Raw genomic sequence first — 27,437 nt, 5'->3', positions numbered from 1 at the left:
GAGGATGTTTTAGAAACAGTGATGCTTTGTTCTGAGTTTACAAGTGGACTAAATCTTGAAACCTGAGGAAAAGTGTTTGGGTTAAGAAAGCTTTACTTTTTTTAAAATACTTGAAAAAAGTTGTTTACTAGTGAGTTTTTGCAAGATTTCTTCAAGCAAAAGAAAGCCATTTTTGGGTTTTAACTGAGAGGTATAAATAACAAGCCTTAAATATATTAAAATGTGCATCGAGTCTGCTTTCTGTTATAATTTTGATTGGTTGATTGCCACAGTGGGAAAGCTTCTGTAGCTGATATTACTGTTGGACTTTTAGTGATGGCTTTGAGGCATTTTTTTCAACTCTTAGCCTTCCCAAGGGTTCTTTTCAGACAAAATGTTATGCATCAACTTTTATTTGAGTATAAGCCTATTGAATAGCATTCTCCTCTTTGCCAACTTGGCAGCACGTTCTCATGCTAATAAAAGAGGTTACCCCGGATAGAGATCCCAGATGTGTGTGAACTACTTTTATTAGGACTATGGAGGGGCTCAGTGTTTCCTTCTAACTGTTTTCAAAAAAGGTGTGGGCTTGCCTTTACAATTGCCCATAGAATTGTATTACGTCACTGGAATTTTTTTCCTCAAAGTGAATAAAATGTTAAATGTGTCAGCATAGAACACAGCTTAGGAAATACTGATGTTCAAAGCAATAAATGCTTTTTGCCACAGTACAAACCTTGATTTGATCCTGCTGAATTCTGTTGAGAGAAAGAAAAACATTGCTGCTTAACAATGAGCTAAAAACACCTTTGTTTGTTTGTTACATATGAATGTTATTCAGTAATATGGTTAGAATAAGTGACGACAGATGTTTCTCAGAACAGCAGCATACCTGTGGCATATGACATACTTGACTATAACATCAGTTATTCCTTCAAACAGTTGAACACTATTTATTGTGTAGACTTATTATTGTACTTAGTGATAAAGCCAACTTAGTAGTTGCCTGATAAGGGGCCATTGTAGACTGGAATTGATAACATCAATATTCCTTTTTTTTTTTTTTGAGACTTATATAGTAATTAGCAGTTTAAAAGGAAGTTATACTGCTAAAAATGTATTCAAAATTTCCCCGTACTCTTTAGTTGAGTGTGTTGGCTGCAGTTTAGAAGCGCAAGAAATAGGGTAATCTAACTGAGATACTTAGTAAGATAATATAGTTTGTTAAACTCACTGTTACTTTCCATAAATCATAAATAATAAGATGTTTACAATCTTAAATCATAATCTTGATTTTCCCTTCAAGGCCACAAGCTTCCTGTTGAAATCTTTATTGTTGTCAAAATGCGGATAGAGAAAACAAGGTTTTAATTAAAATATTTCATTGCTTGCTTTTATTGTTCATCTTATGAAAAATGAATGGTGCTCTAATTTCTGTTCATGTCTCTAGTTGATTATTATTGTAATTGCATCAGATATAAAAAGAAAGAAACTGCACAGTAGATTCATTTCATAGTGAAACACATGATAGTATTCCATTTCAGATTTTCAAAACCAGGATATGACTCAAAGACTCCCATTAGTTTCAATGGGCTTTGGATCAGGCACAGGGTTAACAGCTTATTTTTCAAACAACTAGAAAGAGGTGTAAATGTCAAAGGTGATAGCTGTACTGTGAGTTCCATAAACTACAGAAAAAGTTGCTACTAAAGCTCTATTTTTCCTTAGTTTAACAGCGTCTATGAAAACAGTGTTAATAAGTATATTAGGAACAGTATATAATAATGAATCAGATGCGTAAAAAACCCTTTAAAACTCCTTTTATATAATAATTGGAAAGTTAAAAGTGACTTAAAATCCCTGACTTCTCATGCTGTGATGTAAATTGTATTTTTTTAGGTTCCAAATTCAAAGAGGGAAAACCGATCCGACCGGTTACAAGAGCCTGGGGGACTGTTTTAGGACTATTTTCCAACGAGAAGGGTAAGAATATATGTTTTTAAAATTATCAATTTTATGTGACCTTTTTTAATTACTCATTTTCCAGACATTATATTCCACCATTTTTTCGTAGTTGCCAGAATCTGGCAAACACGTAGTCTTACCTAACAAGCACAATTTGAAAAGTCTTAGCGTTACCTACAATCACAATATCAAATTTTTCTTTCAGGATATGTTTAAAGACCAGAATGCACAGCCATGTAGAGACACCAGGGAAAACCCTGCTATAATACTGGGAACAGGACGGCCGCAACAGCGTAGCGCAGTATCTAGGCTCTTGCATCTTGTTGTCCTGGTTTGCTGAACTAGCTCAGCCTGAGCTGTTACCAGTTCAGTGAAGTACTTGTTTCCAAGCTCTGATGAACTGGCATTCCCCGTTAGCTGCGGTAGACAATATTTCCAGGACCTGTGTGAGCAAAATTCCACATCTTTTCAGTTTGACTGAATATGGAAAATGATTTATGGTCCTTAGTCACCTGAATCATACTGGCTTCAGAAGGTACCAGTGCTCCAAGCCTGAGCTCTTCTAAGGGACTTGAGCTCTGATCCAGAAAGACATTTAAATACATGTTTAATTTTATGAGCAGTCCAGTTAAAGCCAGTGAATGTAATAGGACTGATCATACGCTTAAAGTTAAGCCTGTTATCCACAGGAGCTCTTCGGAGCTAGCCTTTAATCAAGGTAACTTTAATTACTAAATCGCAGTTTTGAGTAGCTGGCAGGCTTTCCATAAGAACTTTGTAAATACAATAGCAACCCATTTTTTATCCATATATTCATCAAAATGGAACTGTTCTTATATATAGTGGCATAAATACCATGTATGGAGACAGCATAGGTGCAGTGAGGCACAGACTTCTTGTGCCCACAAGCTGTACTGGAATAACAGAGGTGAGATGAGCAGTGAAAATGAAGAACTAGACCAGTTTTGTTTCTTGCAATGAGGTTTAGCTAAGCTGCACTACGTAAGTACGTAGGTATAGAACTGGATGGTTTGAATTGCTAAAGTAGCGAGATGTAGAGAAGTTTCATCAAGGTGCTGAGAAAGGAAGTTGTCACATTTGCCCTTATCAGTGGTAAATTCATTTTTGATGAAAGACTGATGTGCATTATCACTACAAGGCATTAAAAAGCTTAAAAGCTAAAAGGATTTCACAAAAAATGACAATCTGTGGCTCTGGGGTTTTCTAATCTGAGTCTATGTTAATTTTTATTGCTTCGCAAGAGAAAACTGTTTTTGCAATAGGAAACTATTAATATTTACAATCGTGTCAATCTATTTTTTAAATACAGAACTAGTTTCAATATTTAAGTCAGTGAGCAAGAAAACACTATTTATTTCATCCAAACTCATTGCTATTTTTATTTTGTTGAACTAGTCACAAAAAGTGGAATTAAGAATGGGTAGACATATCTGGAGAGCAAGTCTAAATCAAGAGACAGCTTCCAAGTTAATTGATTTTAGGGTCTTATTTTATTGCCTATGTGATTATATTGTGTAACTGGATATTTGTACAACCCACATACATAAAATAGTAGCAGGACACTGCAAACTTCAACGTACCATACAAAATACAGTACAGTATGTGGGGGAGGGTGAGAGGGAAACAAATACTCTATGTTTCAATTGTTTTACATGTTGTGCTTTTCAAATGCTTCTCAGAGACATAGTTATCAGTTTTTCTATGGATTTGACTTATTTTCCCAGTGTTCAGACAGTGTGCTGCCTAACATGCATAAACTGTTTGACTGTGGAGAAATGATGAAGGGTCTGTGCACAGTAGTCATCTGTGAATGGGCTTCAGAAAGCAGAGATGAAGATTGTTGGGCTGTGGGTTTTTTCGGTAGAATGCTTGGGCCCCGATACTGGAACCATACCAGAATATTTTTTTATCACAGAATCACAGAATCACAGAATGGTAGGAGTTGGAAGGGACGTCTGTGGGTCATCTAGTCCAACCCCCCTGCCGAAGCATGGTCACCTACAGCAGGCTGCGCAGGACCTTGTCCAGGCGGGTCTTGAATATCTCCAGAGAAGGAGACTCCACAGCCTCCCTGGGCAGCCTGTTCCAGTGCTCCGTCACCCTCAGAGGGAAGAAGTTCTTCCTCATGTTCAGATGGAACTTCCTCTGCTTCAGTTTGTGCCCATTGCCCCTTGTCCTGTCGCTGGACACCACTGAAAAGAGTCTGGCTTCATCCTCCTGACACCCACAAATATCAAGGCATGACTCTGTAAGCAGGAAAAGAAGATGATTACATGAAATTATTATGGATTTAAATCAAAATTTAGCAGTGGATTGCACTAAATTTCTGTCGGGCTGGAGCTAATACAGAGTTTTACTTGCCTGTTGCAGAAGCAGTCAATACCGATCTAAGCAAAAAGCAAATTCTATCAATACCTTTTTTCTCCAGGAAATTAGACAGAAGCAGAGGGTCACATGTAAGCAGTCATCAGTAGTCAGCACTAGGAAATAAGGAGCCTAAAAGTCTCAGATACAATATAATCTTAAATTTTGGCTAAAAATAAAAAAAAAAGTAATCAACTAATCCTGAATAACCTGTTTGAATTCATGAGTCTTGCATTCCCATCTGCACGTGTTGCCCGGTTTCTGGAGCACGGTAATTATGGCACTTCTGAGGGAAGTGAGAGAGGTGACTGTGCAGTAGTTTAGTTAGTGGAAGCCTTGAATCCTGATAACCCCCTCCTTGGGTGACCAAAAAAAGACACAGAAGAGAGCACCAAGAAAGGGTTTCACATTTAGACACCAAGCAAACAAAAGAAATTTGTGAGGTGTTCAGATTCAGCTGTGTAAATCTGGGAGAAGGGTGTAAGAAATTAATTCATATCCCATGTTTATTTTATCTATCGGCAATGTGAAAGACCCCTGATGGTGCGTGGCATTTTTAGACTGATTATCTGGAAAACCTGATTCAATGTATACTGACTATAAAGAGCCTATGCTTCTCTCTCCAGCACTCAGAGTTCCCTACTGACATAAGCAATTTTTGTTAAGTTGACTACAAAACAAACTAATTAAATAAAGGAACATAGTGGGAAAAGAAATGTTACTAACAGCCTGCTCCTGAAAATGTTTACATTTGGGAATAGTTCTTATGCTCATCTGTACTTGTATTTTCAATAGTAGCCACTAAGGTGAGTCAAAATGTCAGAGCTCAGTTCAGACAAGAAGTTTCCTAATGCCTTAGTTTTTTGACCTTGTTATGTTGAGGTGAAGTATGAATAATCAGCCTAGGAAGTACTTCTTTTTATAAACACATATGCAAATATTTCATTTGCTGCAGTGCCTCTTACTGAACATTAACTGGTATTATGTTACTACAGTATCACAGTAGCAATCTGATGATTTCATGGAAAACTTCTTCATCACAAATAAGGGCCAGGATTTCTTTAACCATCCCTCTGATTTTCTCCTCATTGTAATGAAAAGGACAGAGGAAATATTTCCAGTCTAACCACTAATAGAACACTGTCCTTTTCAGAATATCTGAAGACTCCTTTGTCTTCACAAAATACTAGAAATTTCTTGACTAAATAAAACACGGAAAAAAAAGCCCTACAAAAGCTCCCTTCCCCCAGACTTTGGGCAGCTCTTTAGATGGAAATAAATTTTCTCCATGGGGAATTAAATTCTTCAAAGAAGGATCCATCCCTTGAACTCTTTTCTTGTCTTACAAGAAAATGGGAGCCACAAAACGTAAAATTTAATTGAGACTCACTAAAGGAAGGCTGAGTCGAGCAGAGCATTAAAGGTCACATAGCTTTCTGTTAACGGGAGGCAGAAGTATTCACTTCAGGGCTTTTGCGAACTTGTGTTGGGAGCGTTCAGTCACTGCCAGTTGCGCGGGGGCTGCAGCAGCACGAATCCTCTCAGGTAGTGAGCAACGTCTGCTCAGCTGGATTCACTAGGAGCCCCGCGTCTGAGCTTCTCTGGTTTCGCTTATGAGATGATGCATGAATTGACAGATCTTTGACAGCAGAGGTAAACCCACCAGGGGCATATCTGTTTATTGAGGACTGACAGCTTTATAGCCAACATAAAAATAATCTGATGTTTATTGGGGAAAATGTTTGGATACAGGATTAACTGAAACCATCAATACAGAAAATTTTTCATTCTTTTTAGATCCTACAAATAATAGGTTAGGTTAAATGATCGATTTTTGTATCATCATCTTTACTGCACTTGTGTACACTCGTTTTTTCTTTGATAGGGACTTAGGTTTGAATACAAAATGTAAGAATAAACCAATGGTCTAGCTGAACGTATATGTTGCATTTATATCAAAGACACATGGTGTTGTGTCTCATAATAGGAATGGAAAATTATGCCCATCTGCACTGTCTTAATTTGGAGTTACAGCATTAAAGTCATGGATGCTGTTATTTCGAGTCTGTAAACAACTTTGTCCTTATAAACTTGGATTTTCATGGGCTCATAATTTTAACAGTAAATGTTCTGGCTTATAGTTGGCTTTTTTGGTAGGCACTTAGTCAAGAAACCTGTTACTTTCTCATTCATTGGTTAACTTGCCTGAAACAGAAAGGGTAGTAGTGTCCTGGTTTCCAGTTTTGTAACTCAACACTTGCATGAGTTACAGTTTAAAGTGCTGTTAGCCTTTCTTAGAACTAGATGGTCCTGGGAAAGTGCAAAACACAATTATTATTGATCATTTGAGACTTCATTACTTCTACTGAGTTATTTGATTATTTATGTTGAATTTGATTTGGTAAGGAGCAATTACCTCCATGTTTACACAGCCCAATAGCTTTATAACTATTGCTGTCTTGTTCTCAGCACCACCTTACCACTCTCTTGTGCCTATAATTGTCTGTATGACCACACACCTTTTTTTCAATAAGCAACACCCTGACTCATACATTAGTGGGATTAGGTTGTAAAGCTGCACAAAACTTGTCAGCTGTGGGTGGAGTAGGTGGGAGAACAGCCAAGACTAAGCAGGAGCTGGATGAGTGCGGAGTTGTCAGCAAACATGCAGAAGCTGGAGGGTTCCTGGTTTAGGTGATATCAGCGATCGTTGATCAATTAAGGAATTTGCTAGCACTCTGCTTTGTTCTGCCTCTACCCATCAGCTATCTGTTGTGGCAACAAGTGCTTGAGAGACTACAGCAGTGCTCTTGAGGCCTGGCTTTCCCAGCTGGCTGCAGATGATCCCGTGCTGCTTCTAATCACCAGCAGGTCAGGGAAGGAGACTTGCAGGATTGCCAGCCCTGCAGGCAAGCACCGGCCTCTGGGACTCACCACCAATCATCACCGCCTGTTCCAGGGGCCCAGCTGGTTGTGTGCTCTTCCAGCTGGGCTGAGGAGACCTATCAAAAGGCTGCCAAGTAAGTGTTACACAAGATACAAATACTTGGCTGCCCTGCGCCTGAATCCTTCAATGAAATTGCCGACCAGGGAAGTGTGACATGGTCAATCAAGCCAAAAATCCCTTTTCCCAGCAAGCAGTTATGAAGCGGAGATTCGTTTCCACTTACTGGAGGCATAAACTTCTGTGGTATCAAAAGACCGGACTTTTGGCTCTGCTTTAAGTGCTCTGGGGCAAGCAGAAGTGGTAGATTACAATGATATTCCCCCCACAGCTATCTGCCCCAGTCATTGATTCCTTGTTAGCACTTCATACCACGAGGAGCAGAGTGAACTTGGACCCATGGTTGCTTGCTACCTTCAAGAATCTTGTTTCTTAGTAGAGACCCACCTGCACTGCCCATTTCAGAGACTGTGACCTTGCAAACTAAAGTACAGGCACCTTTTCTTTTCTGGCCCCACAACAGGAACAGTAACTTCCACCTGAACACTGAGGAAGGTCTGCTAGCACTTGTACGTCAGAAATACCTGTATGTCGATCCCCCTCTTTTCTAGTCCAACCAGCCTGCCTCACACTTACAAACCCTTAATACTTGTACAAGCCTTCCTGAAAAGAGTCTGAAGATGCAGAAAATGGCACTATCGTATGAAAATGTCTATCTGTATCTCTCCTGGTGCATCCTCATAGTCCAATTAGCATATTGCTAATTTTTCTTCTCTTTATCCCACACATTGTAGAATTATTCTGTGGGTCACATTATGCTTCGTTGGCATCTTCCTGCCATACTATTGTGTCTATTGCAGACTACACTAAAAACCCGTGATTTAGAGTATCAGAAACAATTATCGCATTCCTGTGTGAAATAGTATAATCTGAAACGTAAAGTGTCAATTAAGCTTTATAACACCTTGCTGAATTGAGAACCGCAACTGAAATTGTGAAAGGCAGTGTAGCATCTTAAACTGTGAAACTGTGTGAAATCTGTTAGCTTGTATGGATAAAAATTGACGTCTTAAAGCAGAATTTTTGAACACTTATGCTTGCTTTGCATATCTTTAAAGAAGAAAAGCTCAGTGTTGGGAAAGCTATTTTTTGCATATTTTCAAAGAGCATGAGCTTTCAAAATTTAGGTAGGGACATGGCAAGTTCTCGTAGTACATAATTAAAATGAACAACTGGTTGACCTGTCCGTTTACTTTCGGAAGAGAGCGATTCCATTTTCTTTGCCGTTTTGTCTCTTGGTTGAGCCGTGGCTCTTACCGTCACTCAGCAGGCAAACCGTGACACTCCTCGGCAAGTGCCCTCACACCTGCGCCATTTGTAAAAGAGGGTTTAAGTGGCCCTGTGGGGCATGGGGCTCACAGATCTGCAGTGAAAGGAAAAAAGATGATTTAGCATAGACTTTAGGTGCCCCACAATAAAAGAATTTCAGAATTTCTTCTGGGTAATCAGCAAGAGTTCCTTCTTCGTAATCTGTCACATGTATATGCAGCGTAATAGACCTGCTTTCCCTGTAACTGTTCTTGTGCCACTTACTCTCACATTACCCCATGTCTTACTCTACATAGATCTAGGTGCAATGTCTGGTCTCACTGTTTTCAGTTTCATTTGATTGTCTATAGTTTCTTTGGACTTGTGTCTTAAAACCGTCGGTTTTGTTCTTACCCTGGGTGGGTGCTGAGCCATAAAATGTGGATGATTATAGAGCTTGGAGTAAAATCGTCATTAAGACTGCTTTCAAGATTAGAGATGAAGAAGGCAGAAAATTTGACTGACAGAATTTTTCTGATATTTTACTTTAAGATTGTGATTTATATTATGTTCACAAGGTTTCAGATCAAATATGGCCACAAAGGAGACATCTTTTATCTGTCTATATGAAGGTGACGTACATTCTGCATTCTTTTGTATATAAACATTCACATTTGATAATTCAATTTTGTCTCATTTCCCAATAAAGACAGCAAAAATCTCAGGAAATTCTGATCCCTCGTTATATTTTAAAATGTATGTACATATGTGTATGCATGCCTATTTATAAAATGTTCATGCATTCTCTTAGTCTCTAAGTAGATAAAAATTAACCAGTTCCTAATGCAGTGAAGTTTTGCCAGCAATCCTGAGTGACTGGAAGCTTTTGCAACACTAGTCAGTCATGAAACAAAGATGATACTTGTTCTTTCAAGCTATAGGTCTCAAAACAGATCAGAGAAGAAGGAAGTACCGTTATCTCAACTGTACAGATGGGGATACTGAGGTGTGAAGTGCCAGGGAGTTGAGTAGACCTGGACTGGAGCAGGCACACAGGTAGTTCTCCCAGAACAGCCTGATACAACGTCGTTTGTTTGCACCATGGTAGCATGTTAATACCAAAGCTCTGAGGAACATGTGTGTTGGACAGAAAATTGCATTCTTTGATACAGGCTCCTAATTCAGAAGGTGTCTGAAGACTTATTTGGTAATCCATTTTGTGAAGTAGTTTGTCTGAGGGCACACATGGAGGTAGTGGCAGTTTTTAACCTGAAGCTAGATATCCTGACTGAAAGGCTAGCGCCCCGTTCAGTGGACTGCGCTGTCTCCAGATAGTCACCAGTATTTACAGTGATGTTCCTGTCATGAGGTTTTCATCACCCCTTCAGGCAGGAATTCTCTGCTCCTGACTGGAGGTTCCCTACCCCCATCTTCATATGTTAACACTTGAGAACATAAGAAATGGCTCTGGAATGTGAAAAACTTCTTTTCCCAGTTTTATGTGCATAGATCTCTGAAATACATTGAGGTTGTACTAGTGTAACTAAGGGCAGCGTGTGGCTAACCACGTTTTTATTACTGATGGACACACATTTTACCTGCAAAATTTGATCTGGTGCGTATGGCAACACAGTAAACAAGGACGCTCTTTTAGAGAATCACTTCTGAGAGTCATATGCTTTAAAGATGAAACACATGCTTATTTATTTCCCATAGGAACAGAACACAATAAAATCATGTAAATCTTACAAGCGCCTTAGAAGTAAACAGGGCAGACCTTAACTGGCATTAGTCATTATCATTTGCTAAAGCCACTGGAGGTACAGCCGTTTACATTGGGTAAGTGTCTGTGCTGTATTTTTTGAAGGTCCAAGTTATATTTTTTTTTAAGTTTCAAATATTTTCATAACCAGATCCTTTTAATCTTAAAGTTATGACTTCTTGAGTGTCTCTATGTTGTACTACTATAACATAAATAGAAGTCATTATAATATTAGTATTTATAGCAATAGCTTCTACAGGCCTTAGGTTAGAATCAGATGACTCCATTGTAAGATGCTTATGCTTACAGTATTAAGAAGAGACCTACAAGAATTGTTTACAATTCGTTTTTGTCTATCTACTCTAGAGAAAGATCAGCAGAACTTAAATTTTTAGTCCTCATGATTTTAACATTCAAGGATATTTATCATTTTACCACATTAGGTGCCTGTTGGTTTCAAACATCTTATTTAAATAGAACAATGTAATCATTATGCTTCTAAAAAACCTCCTTGTATGGACAATGTCATACTATGCTGTATCATCAGATTCTCTGACTGTGGTTATATTCTCTGAATGTGAAGAACGCATCTGCCAAATTTGGTAGCCCAGGATAATGGCCACGAATTTCTCCCACTTCAGTAACTGGTTCAGCGTGAGGGGCTGTGTTATTTCACAGTGGTGACAGCGACGTTCCCTGGTGCTCCAAGCAGGGCTTTGCCCCTGGGGCCCTGATGGGAACGTTTCTGCCCAGCCTCACTCGCCCTGCTTTGGGCAGCGACGGGGTGCCACAGCTGAGCCCCAAAACCTCCTGTGCCTTTAGGTGCAGTCCCCACGGCGTGGAGTGGAGGGGTGATCCGCTGGCAGTGAGCCACTGAGCCGAGAGCCATCTAGAGTTAGAAAGCTGGGAAGAGCTCGCATACGCTGTGCCGCACATGTTTCTCTTCTCCGGGGCTTGCTTGGCTCGCCCAGGGCTGTACAAACATTTTCAACTAGTGAGGAACTTTCAGATCAGGAACCGAGACCCCGCTGAGGTGAGGCACAGCCAGGGCTGCACATCCTCTGAGCAAGGATTTCATGAATTGCTGTTAAGGCCAAGTGGCTAAACTGAGCTTAAGTCATACTTTCAGGTCATGCTGCTTTTTGGGGATCTGTCTGTACACAGCTTGCTTGTTCTGAAATGGTGTATATACAGTGCCACCAGAGTCTCCGGAATTGAAACCTGGGTTTAAAAGGTGAGAAACTGCTCCTAGCCCTGATGGAGGGGCGGGGGATCTCTCAGATCTGAGCCAGTGCAAGGCTGTCGTGCCCAGCTGCAGGCGGATAAAAGGATCTGAAATCTATCTGATACCTCTTTCTTATCAAAAATGATAGCTCTGAAATCTGATAAAGACATTGTCAATAGTCAGCTATCTGTTATGTAAGTCCAGCCGTTAATATTTAACATTTCATAAACACAACAGTGGATGCATCATGAGATGCAAAATTAATTGCAGTTACGTGTTGTGTTTCTTTAAAAGCCAAATTGTTATTTACTTGTCCGTAATTAGGGTTTCTAGTAGACACTAATTGTTATCCTATTCTTTGAAAGAAAAATTCCACTGTATCAAGGGAAAAAACAGTGACCAGAGAACAGATAAATCACTTTTATGTCCTTAGAACAGCTGACTTTACACTTTTATTACGTTGTTTGAAAAAGCATCTTTTCATCTGGAAGGAATCAGTTTAAAATGTGATTGTCAACACAAAGAAACCAGCTTTCTGTTTAAAATGGCTGCTCATGAAGCTTAGAGTTGTAGATTTGCCAGGATTCTCTTTACAGACATTAGTTACTAGAACCAAGAGATTTTAGATGGGATGTTCACAGGAAATACCTGGCAGACAGCATAAAATGCAAAGTAAAGCATTTTTATTTAAGTTGTAGGAAGCATGCATGTGAAAATGAGCAACAGTGTTTTAAGTCAAAAGCTTTCTTTTCAAAGTAGAAGTTTCGAAGTTGTAGTTTGGAGCGGGCAAGAGAAAAAATTCTCATTGATTTTTTCATGTCCTGACCTAACTAATCAGACAATATACATTTAGCGTATTTCTTAGACTATATTTCATAGTTATTTATAATGACACTATTATACCTCTCTAATCTGCATGTCGTTATCTCATTTAATTTAATTTAATTTTCTTCACTGTTTACCTCTGAAAACACAGCTTTGTCTCTTTCATGCCAGTCCTTTTAATTAGTATAGTCCTCAGTTGTTTATTTATAAGTAATCCTGCCCAATTTGAACCCTAAAATTTTTTAATCTCTGAAAAATGCAGATGAAGATCCTATGCAAAATAAAGTATTGCATTCAGTGATAAAACATTTTCACTCCAGAAATAATTAAGCTTTACATTATATACATTTACTTATTATTTTAACTGTAAATTATGAAGATGTAGTAAGACTATGTCTTTCTATTAGAATAGGTAGAATTTTTTTCAATACTCGTCATTGTCTTGTTTTCTGGGTAGGTTAATTATATGTTACTTATAACATTTTTACTAACAACTTTGTATTATGCCATTCTTTGAAAATATAGATACCCTCCATTTTTTTCCTGATAAATTACTTTGGTTTCTTTGTTACTGTTGGGGCATGAATAGCATTATATGAGAAACTTAAAAAAAAAATTTCTTTGTTAGAAAGACAGTCTTTCCCTGGCAGGCTTCTTTTTGTTGAGTCAAGGAGCTGCCATTGCACCAGTAACTGCTAACTGTGCTGATTGTTCATCTCTGACACCATTACCAACCCCTCTTCTCTTTGCAATATTCATTACGCAAGTTGGCGTCTTCCTGTATATCACACTTCACATTCTGAAAGAAATTTGGTAAGCTAGATGATGAGAATATCTATGCTTGACCATGGAGGAGAAACTATTCATCTGAAGCAATGCACCAACTTGAAATTAAAAGGCAGTGTAAATAACTATGAATATTTGACAGTTATGTAGATTTTCCATGGAATGCATCTTAAATAAAACAAGGTGAACCGAGGAATTAGCATTTAGTATGGAAATATTTTAGAATATTGTATTTCTGTATAATGTTAACTGATATTTCGGAGCACATTGCATTCTGTATGACCCTGAGAATCAAAGTGAAAAATAAATAGTTTATTTTGCCTGTTATACTATTTGCCTCTTCAAAGAAATTAAAATTCTTAATACATATGAGGTTGATTTTTTTTAGTGTTCACGTTCTTTGCTTATGAAGCTTTGCTTCCAGCCTGCTGTGGTTCTTTACCCTATAAATAACAATACTAACTTTAATGCAATAAGAATCATTTTATTTAATTATAAAAATGTCTACATCAATGTAGTGTGTGTAGAACACCCTGCACTCTACAGGAGTGCATGCATAGAAGTACAGACAAACTGTACCGTTGCATTCTGTCTATCCAGCGCAGAAAGCTTCTTTCACACACAAGCCAGCAGGCACTTCATAGCAATTTTCTGAAGCTTTCATGTAGCATGCGGGGCAGTAACTCTAACTGAAGCATTGGCTCCAGTTATGAGTATAAGATCAATTCCCATGTTTTTTTTTTCACAGCTTGCCTTCAGTGTTTGTGTATTTTTGCATATTTTGGCTTTGCCTGAACTTGCATATACACTGTTTAGTAGCTGACTATCATGCACTGGGTGTCTCAAGTACAGAACGATTTTTTAGGGCTTATTTTAACCTGATAAATGGAATTTTCCATAATAAGTAAACACCTCTGCATCATAGGAATTTGGTAGCCAAACCCAATATATCTATTCATTGTTCTTTGTAGCAGTTGAAATCTGTGGAAGGGACAAATACTTCTACACTCCTGATGCCTCCTAATCTAGGTAGGGACTCAGATTACTTACTGTTAAAACATTTCTTAATAAAATCCTTTTTTCATTATTTGTATCCTACATAAAATAATTTTATATCCCGAATTAAGAAAAGTCAAGTTTTGATCAATGTACCTTCTTTTATTTGCAAACTCCCATTTTATAACTAATTAAATTTTCCACTTATGTCTTAAAGTAAAATATAAATTCAAGTATTTTTCTGTACAAAATACTTTATAATGTCAAAAAATGTCTTAGATACTTTGAGAGCTCATTTTTTACATCACTTTTATTTGGAAATATCATCTGTCTCTGGTATTAATTACCATTTAGTATATAGGTAATATTTATTCTTTTGATTGCCACTGTGATTTAGAAGAATCCATTTTGCGGATAAAAGTAAAGTACTAACTGATTAGCATTTGAGGTTTTGTTTTAATGTATTCTCACATAATATGCCTCTATCTCTGAAAACACAAAGTAGTATACTTGCATAATATTCACTTTTTCATATGTTTATTGGGTCACAACATCTTAAAGTATTACATCTCAGTTTTATCATCTTTTCCAATAAATGGATAATTTAATTAAAATATGGAAACTAATTTAGGTTTTCCTCAGGAAGTATGTAAAAGGCAAACCAACTTTCAGTTACATTTTTAAAAACCCTGTGCAAATGAAATATATTGTCACAATTTTGAGAAAAACTATCTCCATCAGTATTTCAACAGCTCATGTTAATTATTGCAAATAATTATAATTTTTCAAAGCTGTAATATTATAACAAGAAAAACAACAGTACATTTTTGTACAAATAGAAATTTTCATATACTTTCTCCAAAATTTCTTAGTAGTAATTTTATCTAGTGTTGCACAAAGAAAAAGGGGAACAGGCAATTAAATTCGTTCCTGAGAACAACTACAGTGGTGTAAAATGTGAAAAACTGACTAGTGAACAGTTTAATATAGGGGTTATCTGTCATTGCAAAATGCTGGGATTCAGTAGCAAGAAAGTTTTCCTCAGCATCATGTCTGGGAAAATGGAGTTTTAGAAGTAGGTCTTTCTAAGTTACCATGAGGGAATGCTTGGAATTTTGTCTTTCTACCAAAAAGGATTGGTTTTCCCTTGATTGTCATCAGTTTGCTAGGTTGTCCTGCTATTTAAGCTATTAAGGACTGGTGTGCTGCTTGGTCTCAGGTGATCCATAAAAAGGAATGAAGCCTTAGGAAGGTAAACCATCACCAGACTGGCTCGGTGTCTCAGCCTTCCATGACGGAAGCTCTTTGTTGAGAATTGTTGGCAGTTGCAGCAGTTTCCAACTGAAGATAAGAGCTAGCGTTCTCAGATAATGCCCTCGATCATGCACCTGATGACAGACTCCTGCATGCAAGTTTTTTCAGGTGCTATGTTTGCTCAGTAATCCTTCAGTGCCAATCTTTTCTAAATGGTGAGCAGGTCCCGTCAGTAATGGACATCAGCCATTAAGCTTGTAATATTTGTCATATATCAGGTTACGGCTTTGTTACTGCAGTGTGATGAATGGATGCTGTTATGCTTAGAGAAAATAAAGAAGTGCTATAAATTTAGCAGTCAGTACTAAACGAGTTGCTACTTTAAGAGCCTGATTCACATCCTTCTGAAGTCAATGGAAAGTATTCTGTTGGCTAAAGCCTTTCTATGAGCCCTTTAATTTTCTTTCTCTTTTAAGGAAAAGAACCCAGGGCTGTAATTAAAATACGGTTCCCTGTTTCTCACTATGTATGATTTTACACTAAATAGTAATTTTAATATAACTCTTACTTTATGTCTTAACGTTTATGTTCCGCACAAATGTTTTGATGAAACATGGAGGCATACAGAGAGTTGATCATGGAACCTGACAGGTCACTCATGAAATAATCACAAATGGGACTGTGGTGTTCAAAAATTCATACAGTGTTTCTCATAGCTGTTTTTTCTCATGATCTCAGCAATTCCTGTACTAGATTTTGAGGTTTGTGCTCTGATTTTATGCTTTATTTACTTGTTGGCATTATACTGGAAGTTATTGTGAATGAAGACAGAGTTAAAAAATTATCAAGGACGTTAGAATCTGTCCATGGCCAAAGCCTCAATTGTGTTTCATGCTGTTTGCAAATTTTTGGGGCAGTTCAGATGGTGCTCAAAGAATTTATATTTCATTAGAATCCTTTCTGGTGACATAAAAATAATGAATTTCCTTTTTACGTTCCAGGATGTAAGTAAACCTAGTACATATTAAAAATAAGGCACTGTTTTAAGGTATAAGCCATACAAGTCTTAGTCTTTGTTTGTTACTAGCTTTGTATGCACAGCAGTTTAAGCCAAGTAGGGGCTACTAAAATGTTGCTTCTAGCCACGTCCATAAAACTTCTGTATAACTGTTTACTTACTAGCTAGTATGTTTGCTATAGCAACTCCAATTTCAAATGACATAATAGGCATCCTACTTCTGGGAGACAGGCTATCATCTTACCACAATATAGACAGTAATATGTGCTGCTTAAATGTATATGCTTATTTTTAAATGATAATTAATCCCCTCAAGTTCAACCTGTAACTGCTATGCAACCCTCATTTTCATGCTCAAGGAAGTGGTAGTATTATATAAAGATTTGTTTCTTAAATGTTAGTGCTCTCCTTTGTGCTACCAGTAAGATGACCTAAATCAGATATAAAAAGGAAAATGAGTATACAAAATGAGTGCAAGAAAAAAAAAGGAAGAGAAGGGTCAGTCAGGAGAAATACGCTGAAACTTGTATGGTTTAGCGTGTTGTCGCTGAGAGACCTCCTAGATGAAATGTGTTCTTTGCAGATATATGATATAGAAAGAGTCTGGCAGACCGTGGTAGTAGAGAAGCAAATAGAGAAGGAATGAGTTCCATACCAGAAGATGACATAAAGACAGGAGGGGAAGAATAAAAAAATTTCCAAAAGTAGGTATGAAAGGGTACAACATACAAGAGTCTAAAACCTGGAATGTATTCTTTTTGGTTTATGTAAGCAATAGTGTTTGGTTTTCAGTACAGGAAAAGAGTAAATTTGAATGCAGACTAGTCAAAGTGTGCAGATCCTGGTTCTTACTCCTTAGGTTATACAAATGCTTTAAAACTCTGTTTTTCAAAAAAAAGAAATCCAAGATCTTTGACCAGTATAAGCTGCTGCTGCTGCTTATCTGCTCCTTAGGACCTTCCTTGATTCCTTCTGTGACAGGTAAGTCATTTCATTCAAAATGAAGCTCGTATTGCCTTCCAGAGCATAGCATGTAAGTTTACTTCTGTCCTGCTGTGTAATTGTTATAGTCTACAGTGCCGTAGGCTCTATATAAACAGAACACTCTTTCCACATTCATTAGTGACCTGCAGAATTACAGATTATTTACGAAGTTCTTCTGCACTACCATTCTAAGTTTTCTCTGACATATTACCTAAACCTGTATTTAAGAAAACTTATTAAATTACACACTGCTGAATTTTATAGTTGCCCTAGGTTTTAAGATATCTAGCATGGAAAGCAGAATTTAGCACCTATAAGTAATATGCATGTATTGTGCCAACAGGTGTCTAACAGGCATTTCTACAAGTCCACATGGGAATTGTATAAAATTTGAGTTCAGATAAAATTATGTAGACAGTAACTGAAATATATGGGCTATTCATCATCTATTATGCTATTTTTCTTAATAATTTTCTTTTTAATTGCAATTCTTTTCATTTGTGAGCGGTCTTGTTCATAATCTTAGGTAGAGTTTTCATTGTCATAGAAAAAGTTGCAGGTAGGAATGGTGAAATGTGGGGATGCCTGATAGCATTCCAGCTAGCCTTGGATGTCTAGATTTCCTACCTTAACTGAGGCAGGAGCAAAGCTTCTGCTTCTGTGATTCGTCTGAGACCACTTTATAAACACCTGCGTATAGACATTCTCTCACAGGAAGAAGTTATTTATAAAGCACTTACATAAGTATATGTGTAACTATAGGAGAAATATCTAAATGATACTGCTTGCCCATCGCTGAATAACAGCTGAACTAAGAATTCTGTTAGCCCTCAGGGTTTGCTACTGACTTCATATATGTGCCTGACAGTCATTTCATCAAAAGAGAAACTAAATTAGGCACCTATTTGTGTTTAGCAGAACTTTTAAATAATCCTTAAACACGTGGGACAAAATCTGTTTTTTCCTTAGAGCCACCTACAAAGTTTGCTTAGCAGCCTTCCAAAGATCATCCTACACAGAGGACACCTAAACGATAAAGCTGGCCAAACTACCACAGGGAGAAAGATATGGTCAGAGCACCACTATGCATGCCTGCATAACTCTAGAAAGTCCTACCAGGATAGACCCTGGGACAAAGCGCAACATATTGCAACCTAGAGTGCGGACAAGGCCCCAGGATTTGGAAAATGCAAGAAGAACAGCTATTGTAAAGCAGTATGAATTGCCTGGGAATAAAGCTACTTATAAAACCAGTGCTGCACAGGTACATTTTACTTAAACCAGAAAATCTGTACCAAGTTATAGCATCATGAAAGCTGATGCACTGTTCCTTGAGCAAACTATAAGCTACTATTTTTCCAAACTGTGATTATTGTTCTTTCAGTTTAGAAAACCAGAATTAACCCAAGTTAAAGTACTCTTTCTCACAGAATCACACAGAATCACAGAATGGTAGGGGTTGGAAGGGACGTCTGTGGGTCATCTAGTCCAACCCTCCTGCCGAAGCAGGGTCACCTACAGCAGGCTGCACAGGACCTTGTCCAGGTGGGTCTTGAATATCTCCAGAGAAGGAGACTCCACAGCCTCCCTGGGCAGCCTGTTCCAGTGCTCCGTCACCCTCAGAGGGAAGAAGTTCTTCCTCACGTTCAGACGGATCTTCCTATGCTTCAGTTTGTACCCATTACCCCTTGTCCTGTCGCTGGGCACCAATACTAGTGAGACAAATAAAAAAAGCCGTGTCCAGAAAAAAGTGTTATCACCTAGGTCTAAAACTCTTATTGTAAGGAAGCTCATGCATTTGCCAGTTGGAGACACCTGGTAGGCTCAATCCACTTCTAGACATTTCCAGACCATCCCTAAAACTCACCCATATGATTGGGCTCCTCATAAAATACAGTTGTGTCTGCTACCTTGTTTTTGAGAAATAATAGCCTCTGAAAGATATTTTCCTTCATACAATGGCTTAAAAGGCTTGCCCGGAAACTGGAGATTCCTACTTCTTCTGTACCCACAGGAATCCAGACCCTTGGCTCCCACTTGCTGGAGCATGGTCTGACCACCATTTTACAGCCTTTTCTGACAGTCATAGAGGAGGGAGAGTAGAGATGAGAATACTCATTTTATGTTTCTGTTGCAATTATGTACTTCAAAATGTATCAGTCCAGAGAGCATAGCCTGTGACTCAGTGGCAGTGCATCGAGATGGAGTCATGGCTTCTAATTCTTTTCCCTAAACTCTTTATGACGAGTTTATTACCAAAAATCCCTTGCAGATGTGGAAGAGGGCAATTGAACCTGACTTTCTGGTTAAGAGAGGTAATCAATTCGTCCTACCTTTTCCCCTGCAAAGTAATAGGTGTTTGTCTTCTTGACTGTCTGTTTTTAAGGGGTGACTCTGAACCATGAATCATAAACAAAGGAAAGTGCTCCCCACTAGGCCACTTACATAGCAATAACAGGTGGGATATTAAAGCTTCTGTAGTTGCACTCAAGTGGCTGCTCTGCAGAGTGAGTCTGTCTTGCAGTACCCCTTGCTGGGAAGCTTATTCTTTGCAACACCATTTCTTCTCACAAAATCTGGTTCTCCTCTGCTTGTTTGAAGTACCTGTCTCTTAGCTTGAGCCTGTTTAGTTGCATCAATCTGTTTCTCACCCAGCATATCAACACATTGAGTGCCTGGGGTCACAGCACCTTCAGCAGTTGCAGCATCCTGAACTATACATTCAGTCCTCACTTCTCTCTCTAACATCACAAACCTCCCCTGTGAGGCTGGTCGCTATAAAAGCTCAAGCATGTGACTAGGCATGTCCACCCAAAGATGTAGAGAGCAGCTGTTGTGATCAGAAAGCCGGCAGGATGTCTTGCCACAGGGCTTCTGCTTGGAGAGGCTATGGCATGTTATGATATATTCTCCTATTAAAAGTTTCAACTTTGGACTCAGGTTCCTTGTAAATGAATAACGAAGCACATGAAGTTTGTAGTACAGCACAGTGCATCAAGTCTGTAAGTGCCGAAGGGGGTGTCCCAGAGTAGCGGGACTTGAGAAGCGACATTGTGCGACTGCAGGAGCAGGCGATGGGGACTGCAGCATTGGGGGGAGTGTTTACAGTCCATGAAGAGGAATTTCTGGTTTTGCTGGGAAGGAAAACATGCTGTAGATGCAGATCTGCACTGCAGGGATAGCACTGACTGCAGAAGTAAAGAGTGGTGCCTCTTGACATGTTTATATAGACGTTGCTAAGGCAGGGCAGTAGCATCTCTGCTTATTTTGCTAGCACATGAATGCAGCCTGGCATGCTTTTAGAAGGATATTTACGGGGCTTTAGTTCTCCCATGAACATCCCTTGGGGCCGTGCTGTCTCTTATGCAGCGTAATGGGCACGTTGCACTGCTGCAGAACTTGACCTGATTTCATCAGGGCTGCATCTGCTGCTGCACCTTTGCTGAGATACATAAAATGTGTCTACAAAACTATCACCCTGAGATTTTATTGTTCTGAAATACAGAAACAGTCAGTACCTCAGACTTCACTGAAGTTAAGTTCAGAGGCATTTATTTTGGAGTCTTGTAGGCACCGAGTAGTAAATTGGAATAAAAGAATGTTATTCTAGTTAATTTCTGTTTCCTGTTTTTTCATGTTTGACCTGACTTATGGAGAACAATTAAATTTAAAACAGACATTTATGATGGAACCGATCTAGTTGTAACTCCTTTTTGGCACAGTTCGGTCTTTCTTTTGCCATTACTTGCTTATATTTATATTTGCGTTTCATTATTGGACAAAGGCCTTCAGATATGCCTGATAAGAGTGTGATCATTAGTGTCTTGAGTCTTCACTGGAAAAGCATTCAATTAATGGGAAAAAAAGAGTATAAGAAATGTTGAACATTTCTTTAATTGATTATTTATGCATTTTTCACTGGAAGCTAACCACAGTTTTTTTCCAAAAATATTTTGTTCTGAGTTTTATTTATTTAGCTGTAGGATTTCCTTAGGCATCTAGATTTTGAACCCGATATTTAACTTAGACCATGTATTGCCAGGGATGACTACATCAAGTTACTGAGGGATAACTGAAATTTGAAGTCAAGACTGTTGAAAAAAAGAGACACAGAAAGAGCATGCTTACCTCATTGCCGATACTTGTGAAAAGGGGAGTTATACACAAAAGGCAAATACTCAGAGCTGGTACAAATGAGGGTTCACCGGCTTCCTAGCTCACAGCCGAAGTATTTAATCTAGAAGCCAATAAAATATTTATAAAAATTTCATTCCATTACTAAGTACACTAAAACACTATTTTCATTCATATTTTAGAATATAAATTTCTTTTTAAAATGCAGCTAATATTGTTCTTCAAGATCTTGTGCTGTAATGTCATAACACTCCCACAGTGACATTCGTCCCACTGGAAGAATGTATATTTTACTGTAAAGAGATCAACTGTTATTGTTTATGGAATTCTAAATTGTACATTCTTCTGATTAGTCATTCTTAAAACAGGGTGCTCTGGACAGACACCAAAAGTATATCCAATAGATAGAGCTTCTCATTTACAGCCCAAACATTCCTTATGAAATCCCAGAAAAGAAGGATTCCTATAAATATTCCCTCTAGTCTAGGAGTAAATCACTGTAAATTGCACAGACTTCAACAACTAGAATAGAAAGAGTCCTGAGGTCACACCTGAAACAGAGTTTTAGGGACTAACGTATTGCATTACTAAATGAGTCACTAGGCCAGCTGTGTTTATATATATTGTGCAATTAAAAGTTGGTGATCTTTGTCCTGATAACAATGGGGTACGCTGTACTCTGAATTCACAAGTCACATGGAATAAAATCCACTGTTTGGCCATTATCCAAAAATGACAATGACAAGTACATGAGCAAGTGGTGATTTGTCTTGCTCAGTCTCTGGAAGAGGCTTTTTTTTTTTTTTTGAGTTCTGTTATTTACAAAGTAATAGAAATGTTGGGCAATAATCAAGCATAGAGAGCTGACGGTATTAATATAGCATTGACGGACTGGAAACCAGATGGTCTGTCAGATAATGAAGTATTATCTGGCAAGAGATTGTTCCTGAAAGCCAACATCCTCACCTATTTAGCACTCTGGAATGTTGACATATCAGTTACCACATTCATGGGATGGTATGTGTTGTATTTTAGAAGCCATCTCTAGAAGAGGATTTTTTTTCAAAATTACTGCCTAATGAGAGCGTAAAAGAGCCATTATTATAGCACAGCTGGATGAGTGTAATATACAGCAAGATGTGAACCATACACCAAAAATCAAGTTAAAGAAGAAAACATAATAGGCTACATCCTGAGTCCTGTCTATCCACAGCCATAGTTTCCTGGATGTTTTAAACCAGCACTGCCACCAGAATCAGCAAAGGTGTTACGCTCTGTGCCCAGAGCTGTACCTTCCTGCTTTTGTGCCACAGTCTCCCTTGTGCCAGTACATGCACTTCTGCTGCTGGTCAGGAGTCATGGATGTTGGAGAAATGATCGGGTTAATATTAACGTGGCCATTAAAAGGGATGTGTTGGTAATCCCAAAGGGTTTCCCCTGGCTGGCTCATCACGTGGGTACACAGACATTTTGCCAGCAGAAAGGAAGGGATAGTGTGGAGGCAGGACAGAGCGACTGGGAAAGGAAGGTGGGATTATTTCCTCTGAGACCGCAGTTCTAGTTTGTGCCAAACATGGGTGAAACCAGAATTTAAAAATAGGCAGAGCTATTAGAGGCAAATATGGCAAATCCCGGTTGCTGCAGCTGCTGCCTAGGAAAACAGAGCAGAGAACACAAAAGGCGAGGGCAGCTGGAAGGCTGTGCCCAGGGTTTGGAGATACTTCCTGGACACGAAAATTTCTCACTGTGGCTGTGATTATAGCATAAAGTGGAATGCAAAATGAACAAAACCAGCATGAAGTAGATGGAGTGGTTTATTAAAAAGGTGACAAAGAATTAGTAAGGCTATTATCAGTAAGGCTGTAGTTTACAACAGTGTCTTTAAGTCAACAAGCCATTTTCGCTGCCTTTGTGATTACTCAATAGAAAACCATCTAGCCACATGATATTAGCTCATTAACTCTTGTCCATTCTATATAGTTAGTATTTTCATAAGGCATTTTCTGTAATCATGACTAGGAAGTCCTTTGCTCACACGAAGGAGAAGTGGTACATGTTACTATTGGATGGAAAGAAAATAGTTATGATATAATCTATCGAGATATGTAATAAATAACTGATAACTACTGTTTAAGAGTAGAAACATTTTTCCATCATTGTTGGCATTGTTCATTCACAACACCTAGAAAATAATTTACCTAGATAACATAAATCAGATAAAAGGGCTTCCCTTCCATGCTTTCAGTGCTAGAACATTCAGTACTGATTATATAAATCATTTCTTGAAAAAGTCTGTCCCACTCAGCAAATCGATATACAGAATGGAGCTTCCAGTTGGCTAAAGTGGATTTGTGCTATCACCAGGCCCAGTTATCTTGGCACAGTGAATTTTCTGTCTGCCAGCCAGATGACAGAATTCAGAATTTCCCTGATGTGAAACTAATACTCTCACACACTTTAAATATGTATGCTGAAATATTATCAGTTAAAGTATCTTTTTTCTCAAGCTTGGTTTGGGAATGCTTCAAAGCCATCATTATCTCTAGAATCGAATGTATAATTCAGCCCAGCCCTTAATATTTTTCAATCAAGTATGGAACAATAATAAAGAGTGGGAAGAGTTTCAGTTAAATAAAAAAAAGAAACCACATACAGAATGTAGAAACTAAAATAAGCATTTAAAATGAGTATTATGTTTTATTCCCAGTGAACATTCAGTGAAGTTGGTAGATGTTTTAATAGACACAAAAGCTGGTAGGGCAGTAAATAAGAACAGATTATTGTTTTAGAATTACACCCAGTTTCGTGGTCACCATGCAACTAAATGTATTTTCAAATGACCATATACAAAGTAATTCAAGGGGGAGTCAAAATTCAGATTACACTTGCTATATCAACAATGCAAAGAATATTGTCTTAGGAAGCAGTAATAGCGAAAGAATTAGTTGTTAAAGATATTGCATCAACATGAGCTCACAGGACTGTACCATAGCAAAAAGAATCATGCAATCCGAAAGCATACAAAACCAAAAGTGCTATGTGCAGCTAAGGAATAGTAAGGAAGTACAGAATTTTGCCTCTGTATATAACTTTGGTAACAAAACTGATAAAATACTGAATTAAATCAACACTTCAAAGAAAATGTAGATGTATTGAAGAAATTTGAGAGCGCCACAAAACTGTCGTGGGAGGAAAATAAGTCTGGTGTCATAAAATTCAAGAGGCTAAGTTTTTCTGGCTGTCAGAGAGAATATTGAGAAGTTACTTTATTGCTATGTGTAGATATATTTTTCACCTATGGAAAAAGTTTTCTGGCACCTGTGAGTTCAAGGGTTTTCAGCCTTGCTCACCACAACCTGCCTGAAATCTGATGTTAAGCAAATTCAGCCTTCAAACAGAGCTTTCTGTGAATGTAGAAGAACACTGGAACAATCATCTGGAGCACTTTTGCTGGCGAGCCATTGCTTAAGTCTTTCCAAAAATTGTTTAATACAGTTTCTAAATGAAAGCCTCTATCAGTAAAGTGGTGTGTCCTAAAGGCTCCTTTCTAAGTTTGTAGTCTGGTCTCATAACTCATCCCTGTCTTATGTTAAGCTTTGAGAACAGGAAATCTTGCACTGCCCTAAACCTGCCGTAACACTTGGAGGTTTGCATTAGAGTAATGACTGCTTACATCATACTGCAGAGCTTCAGCAAGTTACTGTCAGGGATCAAGAGGGATTATTTTTTCTTAATGCGCAGTTTACTAGGTGCATCATAGGGAGGGTTTTTTTCATTCCTTTTAAGCATGATTGGGTACAGATGAAGATGTGATAGCATGGATTAGTCCTTCAAGGTGAAAAGGAAATCCATTGGGGGGGTGTTTATTTGTGGAGGCTCAGAGTCTTACCTATTTACAGTTTGGAGGCAAGGAAGGAATTTCTGCCTCAGTCTGGTAGGGAATATCATAAATTTCCTGTTCCAGGTATCATGTCTGGCTCTTTCTGACCGTTCTCTGCATTCCACCTAGCCTACTACTCAGATTCCCTGCCTTCAAGACCAATGTTGTCTTTAATCTGTATGAGAACAAATGCAGCAAAGTGAAAGGTCTTTTTATCCCTATTGAGCATCCCTTCAGTTAGCTTGAACAGAATTTCAAACCATAATTGCTCTGACTACGCATCCGTCATGGGTTTAGCTTTTGATCTTCTTTTGCTTTCGTCCTGTCATTTACACATACATTTCTTTCTTTCAGAAGATTTCCATTCCAGAAAGACTTCTACTGTTTTCAGCAGTTCCTTTTACGAATTCTTTTCTCCACTCTTCAGTGATGTGGGGTACAGTGCAGTTTTAGTGATAACTGTATTAGCACAAAGGAGTGTGGAAGATGGTGGTATGGAGATGGTATGAGCATCTGGGGAAAGCTTTGTTAGAAAGGTGTGGACATTTCTCAAACCAGGTCCATCGCTAAAGAATACTTGCCCTATAACAAGCTATTACTAAATGCAGTTATTTGTGCACTTACTAAATGTGTTTTAAATATCTCTGACCTATTTCCTATCATAGATCCTCCCTCATATGGCAGGCATCCTTATGCTGTCCTCTCCAAGCTACACTATCCACATGTGCAGGTTGTCGAGTTCTTCGCCCCCTTGCTTATTATTGCTCATTGTTGCTGTACCTACAAATGATCCTCTTGGCATACTGCGTTTTCTTCTGTAAAATTACTTTCAAAGCCTCTTCTAAGGCTGAAAAAACACTGCAGGCTAACTTGTAACCCCAGCATAAGCCTTCTTCAATAGCTTTAATATAATTCCTAAGAATCTAGTATTTTATTCAGAGTAGGATTTGGGCTGAGACATAGACGAGGTTTTACTCTGACCAGTGATCCACTTTGCCAGGCCGAGCACAAACAACAAGAGCTGCTTAGTGATTCAGCAAACAACAGAACAAATTTAGTTTACTCCTCTAGTAACTTAGTCAGTGAGATGGTACACTACTGGAAAGAAACCTGGTGCTAGGATTTTCTTTGTTTGTTTGTTTGTTTTGTTTTGTTTTGCAAAGCAAAATTTCGAATCAAGTCCAGGCAATTGTAATATATTAATTTAATCCTAACTAGGTGGCACAAATACTTCAGGATCTCAAAAGCAAGAGACTATTTCTTCCAGACCATTCGTTCTTACAGGCTTTTCTTTGTGACAAGTAACAGTTTTACTCTATCATTTGAAAACAAATAACTGAAACTTAGATTATACCATGTTGTCATTAAAAGAATTTTAACACAAAAGTTGATTACGCACAAATGGCAGATGTATGATAGTGCTCCACTCTTTTAATCTTTATTTTTACCTTAGAAGATAAGAATTAATGATTACTGCGCCTGGCCCTTTGTTGCAAGACTCTGTTGCTGAATTTCTCTTCTTATTCTCTTCACCTCTTGTAGACTAAGCTTTGTTTGCAGTTCTCAAAATTTTCAGTGACAGGAGGCCAGTTTCACATTGTATCTGTCCACCCACTTCCAAGAAAATATTTCCAAAGGCTGTGTGTACTTCTGAAAACATGAAGACTGAGGCACCAGTGTTTTCTTTAGTAACTGATGAAGATAAAATGTTAGCGATTAGAATCTGTGTGGTTTTACTCGATTTGGGCATATCCCATAGAAGATTAAAAAAAAAAATTGCCAGAAGATCATAATTACCAGTGGATTTCCTGGACGCTGAAATGCAAAAGATCCAAGAACATTCTGCAACTCCTTACAATTCTGTATGTGTGGAACTGCGCACAGCTACAGATGTTTCCACTGCCGCACAATTCACTAAAAACTGCCGGAGAATTTGGCCCAGATGTGCTATAGAATTACAATGACCCTGGTAAGAGTGAAACTTTAAGCAGC

At 38.2% G+C, this 27,437-nt stretch overlaps 1 protein-coding gene across 4 annotated transcripts in view; it reads left to right on the top strand.

The window, feature by feature from the left end:
* Positions 1-27,437, top strand: part of SLC25A21 (solute carrier family 25 member 21) — a 268,104-nt gene that overhangs the window by 191,147 nt on the left and 49,520 nt on the right. For all 4 annotated transcript variants that reach the window (XM_075425453.1, XM_075425455.1, XM_075425454.1 and 1 more), the window contains one exon: positions 1,879-1,962. In XM_075425453.1, the coding sequence (XP_075281568.1) occupies positions 1,879-1,962 (84 nt within the window). Of the gene's footprint in view, positions 1-1,878; positions 1,963-27,437 lie in introns of those variants that run through there.

This window comes from Opisthocomus hoazin, chromosome 7 (genome assembly GCF_030867145.1).
Source record: "Opisthocomus hoazin isolate bOpiHoa1 chromosome 7, bOpiHoa1.hap1, whole genome shotgun sequence".
Taxonomy (NCBI): domain Eukaryota; kingdom Metazoa; phylum Chordata; class Aves; order Opisthocomiformes; family Opisthocomidae; genus Opisthocomus; species Opisthocomus hoazin.
Note: the sequence above shows the minus strand (reverse complement) of the source record. Positions and strands in the feature narration are given on the sequence as shown.